Source organism: Tinamus guttatus, unplaced genomic scaffold (assembly GCF_059628265.1).
Source record: "Tinamus guttatus ecotype Peru unplaced genomic scaffold, ASM5962826v1 Tinamus_guttatus_pri_ptg001602l, whole genome shotgun sequence".
Taxonomy (NCBI): domain Eukaryota; kingdom Metazoa; phylum Chordata; class Aves; order Tinamiformes; family Tinamidae; genus Tinamus; species Tinamus guttatus.
In genome coordinates this window covers 3648085-3662956 of record NW_028290136.1, presented here as the reverse complement: position 1 = coordinate 3662956, position 14872 = coordinate 3648085, and the positions used below count along the sequence as shown (strand labels likewise).

Genomic DNA, 14872 nt, shown 5'->3' with positions numbered 1-14872 from the left:
GACTTGCTGACATTTACAGAAAAGTATTTCTGCTCCTCTGAAACAAAACCTGTCCCCAGAAACCCCTTTTCTGTACCTCTCCTGTTGCAATCAGGCTTTACACAGAGCCTAACATAGTGGGCCCTTGGACTGTGGAAAATCATGGGAGTATAAGATTCATTGTCCAAACTTGTATACCTCAGAAAGATTTGTGGTAGACGCTATAAGGCATCCATTAGGGATCAGGTAGACAATGTTAATGCAGACTTTCAAAGCTGAACTAATTCCTAGTCATATTTCTGTTAACGGATAGAGCATCTTCATTGATATGAAAGGCACAGAAAGGATTTTCACAACCATCATTCCATCCTCACTGCCAAACACAGCAGCTGCTTCATCATCGGAGGAAATCTTTAGCTTGATTCTGTGGCTCTGTTTGCTGCCTCAAAGAAAGTTGTTCTTCAGCAATAGCTGGTAGGACAGATTTGCCTTTCACACTTCTATGCAGCATTTTTAAACTTTGCTCCTTTTGGATATCAGGTGCTTTCTCTTTATGGGATGCATATTGTCTTCCCGACATGCGAGAGTCCAAACTGCACATCAGTACGTGGGGAATGGAACGACAGTCGTCTAGCAGCAGTAACGCATTTCGCCAAACCCATTACTGATATTCCCAACTCTCATGCAAACCTTGTCCATTGTGCACTAACGCACACTGCCTCCCAGTGGCAGGACACACCTCAGATATGCTCTTTTCTGCCTTGCATTTCACACAGTCTGTGCATGGCTATGGATTTCAGAAATAGCAGCAGCAGAATGCACACACTATTTCTGCAAGAAAGAGCAATATGGAGATGAAAAAAATAATGGATCACATTGGCAACAGTGTTCTTTACACAAATATCCACCAGGAACACACAGTAACATACAAAGGCTATATATGTATATGTAAAAATGCTTTCTCAAATGTTTATTACACAATGAAAGACTAATTGATAAAAATTCACATTCTGAACTTGATCAAAAGGGACTGATTGCTCTTCAGGCCTATTAGCTAAAAGCAATATTGAAAGAGCAGTTTTGAAAAAATTACATAAAATTGTATCACATCCTGGTTTCACTTCTTGACTGTTTTGAATCAAACTCGACTAGCAGACCATTAAAGTTGCTTTAGCATTAGACCGGCTATCTGATTCAAGTAGTACTAACACTGTGTTATGGGTACAGGCTTTTTCCCATCACTAAAATGGATAGTTTGTGAAACTGGGTACATTTTCTTCCACACCACACTCATCCCCACCCCCAAGCCCCAACCTCCACCTACTTCACCAATGTTGTTAGATACAAGACCTAAAGAAGAAAAAACAAGACCATTATTGTTTTGCCCATTTGTGTCTTTACATTTCAGTCTCCGCAAAGTGACCGCAAGTGCATTCCAGCTTACTGTGAACAAGGTCTCCATATTTAATTTCCAGACTGGAAAGATGTGACATGCTGTGGCTGAGAAGGTTTTGTAAATCATCACTGCCTTATCATTTAGGATTCCCCTGCTTTGGTTGAGATGTATGGCGATGCTCCTGTCATAGCTTAATCTTACTGCACAAAATACAGAGTGCAAGGGGGTGCTAAATTTAGGGTGAGATTTTGATTTTTACCTTTTTTTTTTTTTTTCCTTTCTTTAAAGACAGTGCAATGTCTAAAGACAATGTGAGAATCTCAAGATTAGGGTGTTGCAGGGTGCTCTACCAATTTTAGCTTACATTTCATTGTATAAACATTTTCACATCTCTGTTTGGTATCCAGCAAACAATCCTATTAGAAATTTTTCAAATGTTTGTGTATTTTGTCTCTAAGTACTGTTCATTCCAAATTTTTTTTCAAGTATAAATTAGTAGCTATACATCTGTTGTTGCTCTGTTTGAACCTGCTGCTGTCCCGACTGCTGTTGCGTCGGCTGCGCCTGGGGCTGCAAGACATCGGTTTGAGGCACTGCCCTCCACGTCAGAGGATGCTGTTCTGTTATCTGGTTCCCTAGAGGAGCAATGGAGTTCACCAAGGTGGTCAGATTTATAAAATGGGCCACGGACTGCGGGTTGGTGGCCTCTGGCTGCGGCTGGATCTGAATGTCATTTTGGCGGTTGTGCAGCATAGCAGAGCCACTGACAGTGTCAAATGTCACGGTGAGAATCGAGTTGTCCAGCTGTAGCTGGCGCTCAGGGGCGGTCAGGTGGCCCACAGCCACCGGCTGCAGGTTTGTGAACTGGGTCCCAGCTGCCGTAGTAATGGGAGTAACAGTGATGTTTGTCAGCCCGACGGAACTGGAAGGGGCTGTGACGTTTGGGTCGCCGAGGGTCACGACCACCTGAGGGAAAAAAATGAAACAGAAAAGTAACCTTGGCCTTGTATCTTGTGGCTTTCTCCCAACTAAACAGCATCAAGACAAATCAGCTGAATTCTGATGAGCTCCAGTGTTGCTACTGTTCAGTGAAAGAAATAGCAAGGGCGGAGGAGACACAAAAAGCTTGGGCTGTAACAACTTCCAAGTATAAAAATAAGAAAGTAATAGGGGAGAGTCAGGTGTAACATTCAAAGCAATCAGCTGAATTAACCTTCACGCTTGTAGTCACAGATTCAGCCACGTATCTGGTAAGGAGACAGTAACACCAAAGGAGTTTACTGGCACTGAGCTGAGTCCTTGTTCTTCTCTTTTGAAATGTCTAGTTATCTTTGTAGTACCATGATTTTTCACTCAAGCCTTCAAACCTCGTATCATTCTTTTGTATTAGGAAAACATCATCGCCTTAAGCAAGGCATCCTGCCATCCCCTTTCTACTGGAGCTCACCTGCTGAATGCTCTGCACTGCTGAATTCGTCTCATCTCCAACATTTCCTGTGAATTCAGGTTCCTTCTCTGTGTATTCACTGAAGGCAGGGTCCTCAGGCACTTGAGCTTCCTCCTCCTCACCTGGCTTTTGCTTTCGTTTCTGGCTGCGTTTAGAAGCTTTCATCTGTTGTTTACCTTCTGGTAACTCTCCCTGTTCCAAGGCTAATTCTGGCTAGAGAGAAAAATTTCAAAAGAAACCCTCAAGTCATTTTGCTCAGAGAATTTCTGAGCAAAGACCTGATCAACTGAACTCAGTTTACTGTTGATTCTCAAGTGAAGAGACGAGCTTTAGCAAAAAGCAGATCTGAATAAGCACTCACCCTGTAATTCCCTGTATTTTATCGGCACCTATGTTATAAAATAAAACAGATCATACCACTTCCAAGATGGCACAGGTCAAGTTAGGCTGCCTAAGGTAAGAGGCACCTTCCTCGCTAATCAGCCCAGGCCCAGTTTTGATGCTGAACAAGAAAGTACCACAGCTCTCCTCACCCCACTGTAGTCCTGGGCCCGGGACCCCCAGTCCCCACCCGAATTCTGCAGTGGCAACTTCACCTGAACGATGCCGATGGAGGAGGCGTCGATGGTGGTGGTTTCTGGCAGTTGCTCTAAATCATCGATCCTCACCGAAAGAACCTAGGGACAAACGGGGAGCAGCCTGGTAAGCTGGAGCAGAGGGGCCACAGACAACCAGGACAGCGCTGCCCCACTAGGCCCTATCACAGGGCAAAAATGATGCTGTCTAACCTCAGCTGTTCCATGATTTTGTGGTTTGACACACATCACCAGTATAATGAATTTAACCATAGCAGTTTATTTCTAAATAACAATCTATATCTTCTGACATAAAATCTTTCCCCTTCTCACTATATTCCAGCAACCAAGTTTAAAGACAAAAGTACTAAAAGACAACTTGCATCTTTGAAACAAAAAGCACCCCCCTGAGAAGTGAAGAATTCTACATGAAACAGAGCATTTGACAAAAACCTATTATTTAGCATTTCTGTTTATAAACCTATCAACTGTGTCCTAACCCATTAAAATCTACAAACTCTATACATCTCATATCTCCACTTAACCAAAGATGGCAAAGATTTAGTGGCAAAAATCACTAAACAAAGCTTTTTGCTACCTGGCTTTCTCAGTCATCATACAAAAACTGCAGATAGTTCAAGGCAAAGCAATAATGATAAATGTGTTGTAAAATAAAGCCTTGAAGAGAAAGGTCAAGACTTTTGCAACTTAAACAAGAAATGCTGAGAGAAAATACAATGGCTATTGAGAAATTTAAAACACTGATGCAATCCCCTTGGGGTCGTACCAAATATGCCTGTAGCCCAGATTCTTCACAGTCTGCATTTATCTTTAACACTCTGAATAATTCTGTATCATCAGTAGATGATTTCTATTCATCCTCATATCCACCACTTCTTTTAGATCAAAGTAATGCATATAGCACAAGGGGAAGAAAATAATCAATTACGCTTTCTAATGGCTGATGACAAAACAGAAAAAAACACACACATCTAGGTTAAAAAATAAAGATGGGGATTTACATAACCAGATAACTTCATTTTTAGGAAGAGACAATATTTACTACCTAAACTTAACAGAATGAAAGGTCTTTTTCACTTAAGTACATGTTTAACAGACACTATCTAAACAGCAAATGGCTTATCCTTGGCCAAAATTAGTTGCAAAAGAATAGGAAAAGAAAAAAAAAAAAAGAAAAAAGGAGTAATTCCTTTCAAGACACTGAAGGCCGCAGAGCTTAAAAATCATGGACAACCAAAGGGCCTCACAGTCTACCCACTGTATTAACTCACCTCCGGATGTTTACGCCTCATATGCCGACTCATGGATGCTCTGGTAGAAACCTTTGTCCCACACAGCTGACAGCTCTGGGCTTCCACCTTATCATGAGTGAGCTGGATGTGCTTCTGGAGCATGTAGTCAGTGACATACTTCTTATCGCACACTGAACATGTCCACTGTTTTCCTACTGGTGGCAGACAGAAATGAAAAGCTGTTAGCAACAGCACCTGAAGATGAGTTTCGTATCGGCAGCAACTCAACAAGAACAACTTTTTTATTTGTTATCTGGTATTGCATGATACCTAACACTAGCTCAAGACTAGCAAGACCAAAGCACACCTAGGAACAAAATTAAGTTTCAGTCTTTGGACACTGTTTCTCAGAGGACTTACCTGTGTGAATCAGCTTATGAGTCTCCATTGTGTTTCTCTCACTGAAAGTCTTCCCACAGAGCTCACACATGAAATCTTTGATTCCTGTATGAAGAGCACTCATACTCAGAGTTTTAATAGTCTAAGGCACCAGGGACAATTATAAATCTCACATTACTTAAAAAACAAACAAACAAACAAAAACCCAATCAAACAAGTAGAAAAAATCCAGCTTTTTCTGTTTTTTTTTTTTTAAAAAAAAAAAAACTAAGCCATGACACTGTATCAGAACATTGAATTCCAGCAGAGGTTTATGTGGAAAATGAAATTTCATTTTGGGAAACAAGAACTTGAAGGCTAATTTAAAAGACAAACAACACTGTACATCAACACTACACCAAAAGAGCATCCCCTGAAAAAGCAAAACATGAAAACAAGAAAAAAATATTTCTTCAATTGTGTACAAGATGGTCTTTTCTTTCCCTTCTTTTTAAAAAGCAGAATGTGCATATATATATATTTTAATAGTGTTCCTCATACTCTCTGACTTAGGAGTTTTTCCAGGAACCATTCAGCTGATTGAGTGCAACTTATGCACATCTTTAGAGACCTCACCTGTGTGTCTTTTGTAATGCTTCAGCATATTCACTTTCTGTGCAAATTTTCGGTGACATTCCTTGCATTCATATTCTTTAATCCCCTTGTGAAGTTTCATATGGTGCCGAAGTGCATGTTTTGTCTTCATTCCTGTGAGACAGGAAGACACAGCTAAAAGCTCTGTATGACACTTAGTCCACTTCCCTACCTACAGGGAGGAATGCGGGACAATCATGTTCCTTAGAGCCAAGAGCTCTAAGATCATCTCTGTTAGGTGTCCCCAGTTGCACGTTTTAATAGTGTAGGTAGCAGTGCACATCATCACTGTGATTTTAATTCTAGGCAAGAGCTCTGGAAAACATCTGAATAACCACAGAGGAGGAAGCAAAACAGCAGCGAGAAGCAAAGACAAAACATCACTAGAGATGTCAGACTTACTGCCTTCCAGGAAAACACCAGTTCAGATTTGTTCAAGTTATAATGTAAATAAATAAAAAGTCAAAGGCAATTTAATCTATTTGTTAAGCCTGAAAGCAACTGAGAATTAAAAGAATTCAGTTGTGTTCATTTCTGTGCTGCAAATGTAGAAATTCAGTCAGACAAACACACCTCAATCTAACAGAACAGAGACAAATTTTATTAAAATCAGACCTCTTTTAAAGGGCATAGAACTACGGAGTGGAAAAATAGGGACAGTTTTTATACCTGCAAGTGCCCTTTTTAATAGAATTTCTAAAACTGAAAAATACTTATATTTATATATATATTATATATATATATAAATATATATATATATATATAAATATTTAAAAATATTTATAGCACTTTAAGGATTTTCTTAACATTAAATAATATAATTCATTTTCATTCACATACATTAACCTGCTGTTCAGCATCACGAGTAATGGGAAACAAGGCACTGGACATACCTTTGCCACATTCTGCACACAGGTATTCCCTGATGTTATCATGGACTCGCATGTGTTCCTTCAACATGTCTTTCCTAGCAAATGATTTCCCACACTGCTCGCAAGCATGACTTTTTACACCTTAAAAATAAATTTAAAAGGCAGCATAAGCAAAGAGTTCTAATGAACAATTCCCTAAAATTTGACTCAGCTCTGGCAAATCACAGCGCAACAGTCCATCTGCATGGCCAACTACCTCTATCATACATGTTATAGCCCTAAGTGAATCAGGGGACAAGGGAAATTGGGAAAAGCTGTTTTTTATGTGAAAAAAGGGGAAAGGCTGAAGTAGAAAAATGCTGCATAACACAAAATAATAAAGAGCTGTTAGAAAAGATTTTGTAGTAGCAGTTTTCAGATTGTGCAAAGGTGGCATAGATAAGCATTTGAGGAAGAACAGAACACAGAATCAAAATTTTTAGCAGGCGAACCCTGCAATCTAGGCTGTGTGCCTCCATCAAATATCTTCCTTAATACTGTCTGCTTTAGAAAATTACTCTGCTCTGAAATCATAAATACAGCATTTATCTTATAGTGTCTTGTGGTAAAAGATGAATGACTTATTCCCGAAAAAAGGCACTGGAAGCAGAAGTTTATTTTTAATATAGAGAATGAATAAAGAAACACAATATTTTTTACCTGTATGTATAAGCTTATGTCTTTCCAGATTCCCTATACTGTTAAATATCCTTCCACAGATTTCACACGGATGGATGTATCTGAAACCAAAGAGACCAAAGCTGGTATTTTTTTCTCGAGATAGAAGTGGTTTCCAGACAAGTCTATCAGTCACTATATTTCATTTGTTAATACAAATTACTAGAAAGGGATCCTTGAAACGTAAGTGCAGCTCAAAAATTAGCCTTAAGAAATTGTTAAGCTCACTGCAAGCTTGGAGCAGCCTGGCATTGCTGTGTACTCAGATTATAGTGTAATTTTTTCTTAAAAAATAAAAAAGAGACATTTGCTAAAAATATTGATTTATACTTTACAATCCCAAACTGTGAGTCTTCTGACTAATCATGTATGTTACGTGTGTCGTTAGGTGATATATAATATGTTTTAAACTTTTAATATACATTTTGACACCCATTAGACAATTCCAGGCTCTGTTTTTGGATAGCCCAGTTCTCTAACAAAATCTTCTTATCAGTCAAACCTATCATCTTACTTCTGCACATTCGGATCAGGTAGGTTCTCCCGGTGAATGACCATGTGAGCGTGGTAAGTTGCCTTCAAGGCAAAACGCCGATTACAGATGCTGCAGCCATAGCCCTTCTCCTTGTGCACGTCCATGATGTGCTTCAGGTATTCCTTCCCGCGGCCGAAAGTTAACTGTGGAATGAACCAATAGTGAATGAAAGGGGAAAGAGAGTCCATGGTAAGAAGAAGAGTGATCTGGTAACACATTCCGGGGAGTTAGAGACAGAGCTAATGATCAGAAACATCCTGTGCATTACGACACCAAAAGAGTACTGCAAAACCTAGACTTGGCCTTCACAAGCACATCCCTACTGACATCAGTTATCTCACTTGGGGACTGCAGTTGCAGATCCTATCTCTGCTCCCTGCTGACAAAGGGCAGAAGGGCAAAAGGGAAACATGGTCACTCATTTTTGGACAGAGAAGTACTTCTTACACTGCACGGGTAGGTACCTCCAGAGCCACGTCTCCTCCTTTAGCTGTCAAAGCAAGGACCCTAGAAACAGAGATTGTATCTTTTGAGCGCTAAGGATATTTCTATTTTGCACATGAAGCGTTTGGACTAGCTCCAAAAAGCATTGATATTTCTGCACACTGCAGGGCAGCAATTCCAGCTCAGCTCCTAGTAGCACTGCAGCTGTGACAGACACCTGCTCCAGCTGGACAATGTAGTTCTACATGTGTGTATTTGCTCCTGCATATCAGGGCAAAGTGTGATAACAATGTGTTGTTTTGCTCCAGTTTTGAAACAACTTGGGGTATTCCTGGCAGCACTGCATGGCTTGGTGAAGAGAACAAAAGAGAGAGAGAGAGACAGAGAGAGAGAGAGAGAGATCCTGAAAAGCTCAGAAGGCTCATTTTTATGTTGTCCTTCCTTAGGAATATGTGAACAGGTATTTTCAGCCAAAAGGAGCCTCCTGATCGCAGCACAGGTAACACTCATTTTCCACACCTGTTTCCTTATGCAACTGTTTATTTCACAAACGCTTACAAAAGCACTAAAAATCTAGCTTCTGAAAAGAGCTTTCTAATTTGTATGGTATAATTCCCCTTATTTAGCAGGATGTACTATTATATAGCTCATGTACCCATTAAGTATCAGATGTTTAAACTACCACACTGAAAGCAAACTTGCTTAACTGCTACGATACATATCTTCTGCTTGCTGGCATAAGTCGCACCTAACGCCAGTTCCTCTTGTAGTAGATGGGATCTGTGCACATTTTCAGAACTTGCACTGCAAGTGGACAACAGACAACACCAGAAAACTGAAGCATTATTTCCTCCATCTTAGAGACACTGAGGTAAGGCAGGCTAAGGATCTGCACTACATGAAGTGTAGGTTGTGAAACAGACTCCAATTTCCAGATGTCAAGTTAGTGGCTTATGTACCAAAATTCCCCTGTCTCACTTCAGTTTGGCCAGTTTTGCTATTCTCTCGGACAGTTTTGGGATCCCACCCACCCCATCACAGTATACTCCCCCAGTGAGGGTACAACATCCCCATGGGCCTTAGGGATTCCGTTCTTCCCCTTGTATAAAAAATTCCACGGCCACACCATGAGAAGTAGAAAGAGACCTCTCTCAACTAACAACTCCATAAAGCATTTCCAATACCATCCTGTCAGTGACAGAGTAGATCAGGAATAAGCTGTTGTGCTGAACATCATCAGTGGTCTTAATTCTCCAAAATGGGTATCTTCTAGAGCACTATTTAATCTTGAACCACATCATTCAAAAGTTCTATAACAAATTTTTATTTATACATAATCTAAAGGTAGCTTAAGAGCTAAATATTTCTTTATATTCCTTCCTACAGTTTTGTTGTGCCCTTGCACACAGGGAAACATGTACAAAGGAATCTGCCTAAGTGTTCAGCTCTCATTTTGCAGAATACCAGCTGGCGTCTACAGATGGCTTCAGTCCACAGAGCAGATGTTAACAAGCATTGCACAAGAGAGGAGACCCTCAGAGGAGCCCTCCCTTTGCTAATTTTAATGTCATTAAAATTTCATTTCAAAATGTAATTTAAAATTCCTAATAATTTTTAGATATTTTCTCTCCCTTCCCCCCATCCCAGAACACATTAATTTAGAAGTATTTAAAGCTACCTGGCACCTTTTGCAGCTATACTTGTGAGGCTCAGAATCCGCACTTTCATCAGAGTTGTCATCATTTTCCTCTGATGAGATTCCAATTTTACCAATGAACTCTTCCCTCTGGTGATCATCCATTAGTGCTATGTCCTGTTTGGGTGGGAAAGAAGATTCTGTCTCAACAGATCAAAAATCCAAAGGTAACCCCCTTCCCAGCTTTCCTGCCATGCAGACTGCCTTGTGATAACAACTACTGTAGCACTGTTTAAAATATTCAGTTCAGGTAAGCTATGAATAAACAAACAGCAACCATTTGTTTAAGCAGACAAGAGTGAAAAGAAAGTGAGCTTTAATGTAAACAGAGATTCAAGACTCAACCGGTGCAGTATTATGCCAACAGAGGCATCTTTATGGGCATCACTGCGTGGTACAATTCCTTGCAATTCCATGTTAACCCAGTTCTAGTAAAATAATGTGTCTATTATGGCACTATTAATAGTATTTTTTGACTCAGACCATTTTGACAATACCAGGCTAGGGCCTGATGACACAAGCAGATATGCTGGCAGATACAAAGGAATGAATGACAACAGGCATGGAAAAGGCTAGGATCAATTTTTATTTTTGGTTTAAAGGGAAGAGTGATGGCAGCGACCTCTCAGGGCAGTTAAACTACAGCTGGAGCAGCACTTCTGTTTCAGCAGCACTGCATGGACTGCATAATCACTGCTGTGTTGCCAGTATGAACACATGGCCTTACCGTTATCAGTATGTTTACTGAGAGCTTTTTTTTTTTGAAGTCTACCGAGTAATGTGCCTTTTCAAATACATTATTACCTTAAAATGGACATGAATATGATCTCTCAACACATCCACTCTGAAGAATTTACGCCCACAGATTTCACAGGTGTATTTCTTGTCTCCATGAGTTAAAAGGTGTTTATTCATATTGCTCCTACATGAAAAAACCTAAAACAAAAGAATGAAGGAAGGCCTTTTCATCGAGTTCAACAGGGTCACATTTTTTTAGAAGTTAGCCAAACATTAGCACAAACCATATTTACTTTCTTCCCCAGTTTAAGTTCCTTCTAGCCAGAAATACATGGAAGCTCCTGTTCTCCAGTCAACAGGTACCTTAGCAACTACTGACACAGCAGAACCCTTAAGTACAGTTTCAGAGAACTGACTGAAATTGGCTCTTGATCAGAGGTGGGCTTCCAGCAGAGCTAGAGCAGAATTACATAAGATACATTTAGAAATATTTAGACAGTCTTCTGAATTAAGAACAGTACGTTTTCACTGATATGTAACATGTCCAAAGCATCAAAAATTAAGGCCCACGCAATCATCATTTAAGAAATGCTTGAGTACATCTTGCACTGAATCATTAAATGTTTATTAATTTGCTATTTAAATCCACAGTCTTCATTATCTCTGACAATACCAACTTCATAAGCATTAAACACCTAAATGTAACAGTACCATGACTATACAATGACTTGACTTTAAATTCTGGGAGAAAATGCACAGTCAATTCCACATTTTTACATTCAGGTATAAAAACTTCACTCTAAATAATCTAAGTTACAAGATTTCATTGACCACTGAGATAGTGACCATGTTATACTCTACATGGTGTTATTTGTCCAGAAAAAAAACCAAAATCTAGTCTGAACCATCCTCAGCTACCATGGGCTTGGATATGTAATGGAGCTGAGGCAGTTTAAGGAATCACACATTACTGGGCCACAGACTTCTTGGTGGCTGACCGCGTGCCTGCTGGAGTTGCAAGGTAACGTGATTTCCCAGAATACAGAACCTCTGTGAATGTCACTGACCTCTGTCTTTTTGGCAGGCTGTAGATCTACTTGGGTGGACTGTTACTGTGGTTTAGTACAAGGGTGGTGACTTGTTATGCCACAAGAATTCAGCTGGATACTCTGGGTTCAGATGCATAATATCCTTGGAGAGTATTCATGGAGCTAGAACAGAGCTTCACTTGGCACATGCTAGCAAAAAAGCCTACCTTGCCACAAACAGGACATCCCGAAGGCTCCTTCTTGTAGCGAACCATGTTTTCCGTGCTGTGCTCAAACTCTTCTCTTTTCACTCGCCTCACCCCTTAACAGAACAGTCCCCATCAAAAAAACAAAACAAAAAAAAATAAACCATGGTTTTCCACTCCAATCTGCATGACCTTTCAGGTGAATACTGAAGAGTGAAACACTGGGAAGAGCCTCGATGTAGAAGTCAATTCCTAACACAGAATCACCTCTTAGTTAAAATGGTGTCTCAAGAAATAAGTCTTCCAAACTGATATATTGTATCCTGCTGGCTATTACACCAACATTAAAGTGTCTGAAAACCAGTATTTATTGCTAGTAACTGCAGGAAAAAAAAAAAAAAAAAACCTAGACCTAGTAGTCCTTCACACTTCAGTCAGATATGTGACCTAGAAATTCCCTCCCTCAGTCTCTAAGGAGAAGACAGCATCACCTTTGTTGCTCAAAGAGGACATTAGATCTCCATCTCTGCTACTTTCAAGGGAAAGAGGGCTACTAGTGTTCTGTGACACTTAAATATGAGACTCCTTATCACTCCAGCCCGTGTTCTCTAGCTCCTGATAGGGCTAAATCACAGGAGAAGCCAATGATGATATGTCTAAAACATCAAATTAGATAGTGGTATTTTTAATAAACGTCCTATTCTGCTGAAACCTGCTTCCCTAGATTATCTGGCTAAAAAGTGATAGCTACCGACCTCAATAACCTAACATGCAATCATTTCCCTAACCTTCCCACCTCAACTGCCATTTCAAGGGCAAAGGCTTGATTCATCAGCAGTATATTTACCTTCCAAGTGTCGTCTTTGGTGGTCCAGCATGACATCCTTCCGGTAGAACATCTTATTGCAGATTTCACAGGCAAACTTCTTATCTCCATGCTTTTTCTTGTGTTTTGACAGATTACTGTTTGTAGAAAAGAATCTGAAACACATCTCACACTGGAATGTCTTGTCATCTGTAAGCCAGAGAAACAATGCAACTCTTTACAGATGAAAACAGTTTTTGTACATTTGTGAGGTAGGCAGTACTTTTGTCAGGCCTAAGCTTTCATATATAACCCATCATACCTACACTAAACAGAGAAATGTAAAAGGTATTTTTTACATTTACTTTTAAGTTTGTCTTCTCGTTAAGAAGAAAATAAACATCAAAACCCACTGATTGCAATCTATGAGGCTAAATACCGCTGAAATGCATTAGAGGACATTTGTTCAAAAGCCGTAAATATGTATGAGGCTAACCTGACAGCGGACCTTAGCATCACAGTTTCCTCATATGGGCCATTTCCATTGTGGTCTAATACACATTAAAACTCTCTTTGGAGGGGACTCTGTTAACACTGATCCAAGTTTTTAATGTTTGCAGAATTGCTGAGCATATAAGCAACCCAGCCATCACACGAGCAGCTGTGTCTAAATGAGAGAATACCTCTTCCAGTACTAGGTCCCAAGTAAGAGCCAGTACAAAATCCTCCAAAAGAAAGTATAAATCTCTAATGTGGATAATTACATGATAATAGGTTTATACGGAATTTATTTTGTATTCTGCATTTGAGATTTTCCTCAGAACATGAAAACATGGTCCAGCAGACAGAATCAGCCAATGCTATAGCAATCGCAAAGTAGCAGTAGTTTGATCTGTTAAAGAGCAGAGCAAAAAATGCTGCTACTGTTGTTAACAGTCAATTTAGAGAGAGATAATTAATTATCACCTTTGAATGACAGCAGAATACTGAGGTCACTTGGCATTACTTTCCATTGTTTGTAAGGTACGGCTTTTACATCAGCTGTAGCCTTTGAAATGGCTACAGGATATGGAAAGATCTACTCTGAATAGTGTTGGAAGCAGCACCTAACCCAGGTGATTCTGACAGGTATCAACAGACCAGAATGTCATTTTGCAAGCATAAGACAATGCGGAATAACTAATATGAGTAATCACAAGGGATGGCCATTGGAGAAAAAAGTTCTCGTGGTATGAAGAAACATCTAGGAAAACTAGTGCAAGTACAAGGAAAACAGAAGAAAGCAGAACAACACTATTCCCAGGAACTACGAACTATGGATACTCTGGTCCTTTTCCAATTTCTCTGTCTCAGAGAAAAGAGAGGAATGTCTCAGGAAAGAGGGTTTCTTTCAGGAAAGAAAGCCAAACAAAGATCTTGATAGGGCATCTGTGAATAGACAACTGAAGTAGCAGTTAAAGTGTTAGACAAGTGAGCAAGAAATATAAAAAATGCAATACATAAGTGGAATCGTTAATCTACAAATTACTGGCTGTATATTTTTTAACATAAGACTTTCTTTTGAGAAAAGGGTGAAAAAAAAAAGGGGCAGGTTCTTTGCGGATTCAAAAAAAAAACCCAACTACTCCCTCTTAATATAACTGCTCCCTCTTCTAGTTGCTATTTTGAGATGAGCTTGTGAACATAAGACAGAGCTAGCAGGACAATAAGCTGAATATCACCTTCTCACCTGTCCTGCAGTTGTGGAATTCCAATGCACTCTCTATCCGAAAGGCCTTTTCACATGTGCTGCATTTGTACCTGTACTCAGTATCCACCTGAGAATTGCAAACAGTAAGTGTTTTAGGGGGCAAAAGGCAAGTCATGAGTCATGCTTGACAGATAAAATCTGAATTACTTTCCTGTTTTTCTGTGTTTTTTTTCCAATTCACTTGTTTAACAGGATATTTAAATATAAATTAGTGCAAAATTTGGATACTTTATTATCATACAATCTGAGCTTAATACCAAAACAAGAGAGGGCCATACACCTATTGGTGTGTACAGGTCTTACTTTTAACCCCCAGTTCAACATGGAGATCCAGATTTTAGGAAAAACAAGATATATTCTGACTCATCCTCCAGCTCCAAAACAGAACTAGCAATCACA

The 14872-nt window shown here is 39.7% G+C and overlaps 1 protein-coding gene across 3 annotated transcripts in view; it reads right to left on the bottom strand.

Moving 5' to 3' along the window:
* Positions 1–214: 214 nt before the first annotated feature.
* PRDM15 (PR/SET domain 15) overlaps positions 215–14872 on the bottom strand; it is a 31527-nt gene continuing 16869 nt past the window's right edge. For 2 of the 3 annotated variants that reach the window (XM_088539331.1, XM_088539332.1), the window contains exons 12-25: positions 14453–14540; positions 12766–12933; positions 11940–12034; positions 10751–10882; positions 9929–10063; positions 7786–7949; positions 7254–7333; positions 6576–6695; positions 5665–5796; positions 5071–5154; positions 4690–4865; positions 3419–3499; positions 2823–3035; positions 215–2341 (exon numbers count right to left, since the gene is read on the bottom strand). In XM_088539331.1, the coding sequence (XP_088395457.1) occupies positions 1868–2341; positions 2823–3035; positions 3419–3499; positions 4690–4865; positions 5071–5154; positions 5665–5796; positions 6576–6695; positions 7254–7333; positions 7786–7949; positions 9929–10063; positions 10751–10882; positions 11940–12034; positions 12766–12933; positions 14453–14540 (2142 nt within the window). In that variant the 3' untranslated portion in view covers positions 215–1867. The remainder of the gene's footprint in view (positions 2342–2822; positions 3036–3418; positions 3500–4689; positions 4866–5070; positions 5155–5664; positions 5797–6575; positions 6696–7253; positions 7334–7785; positions 7950–9928; positions 10064–10750; positions 10883–11939; positions 12035–12765; positions 12934–14452; positions 14541–14872) is intronic. The other variant, XM_088539333.1, reaches the window with a different exon arrangement.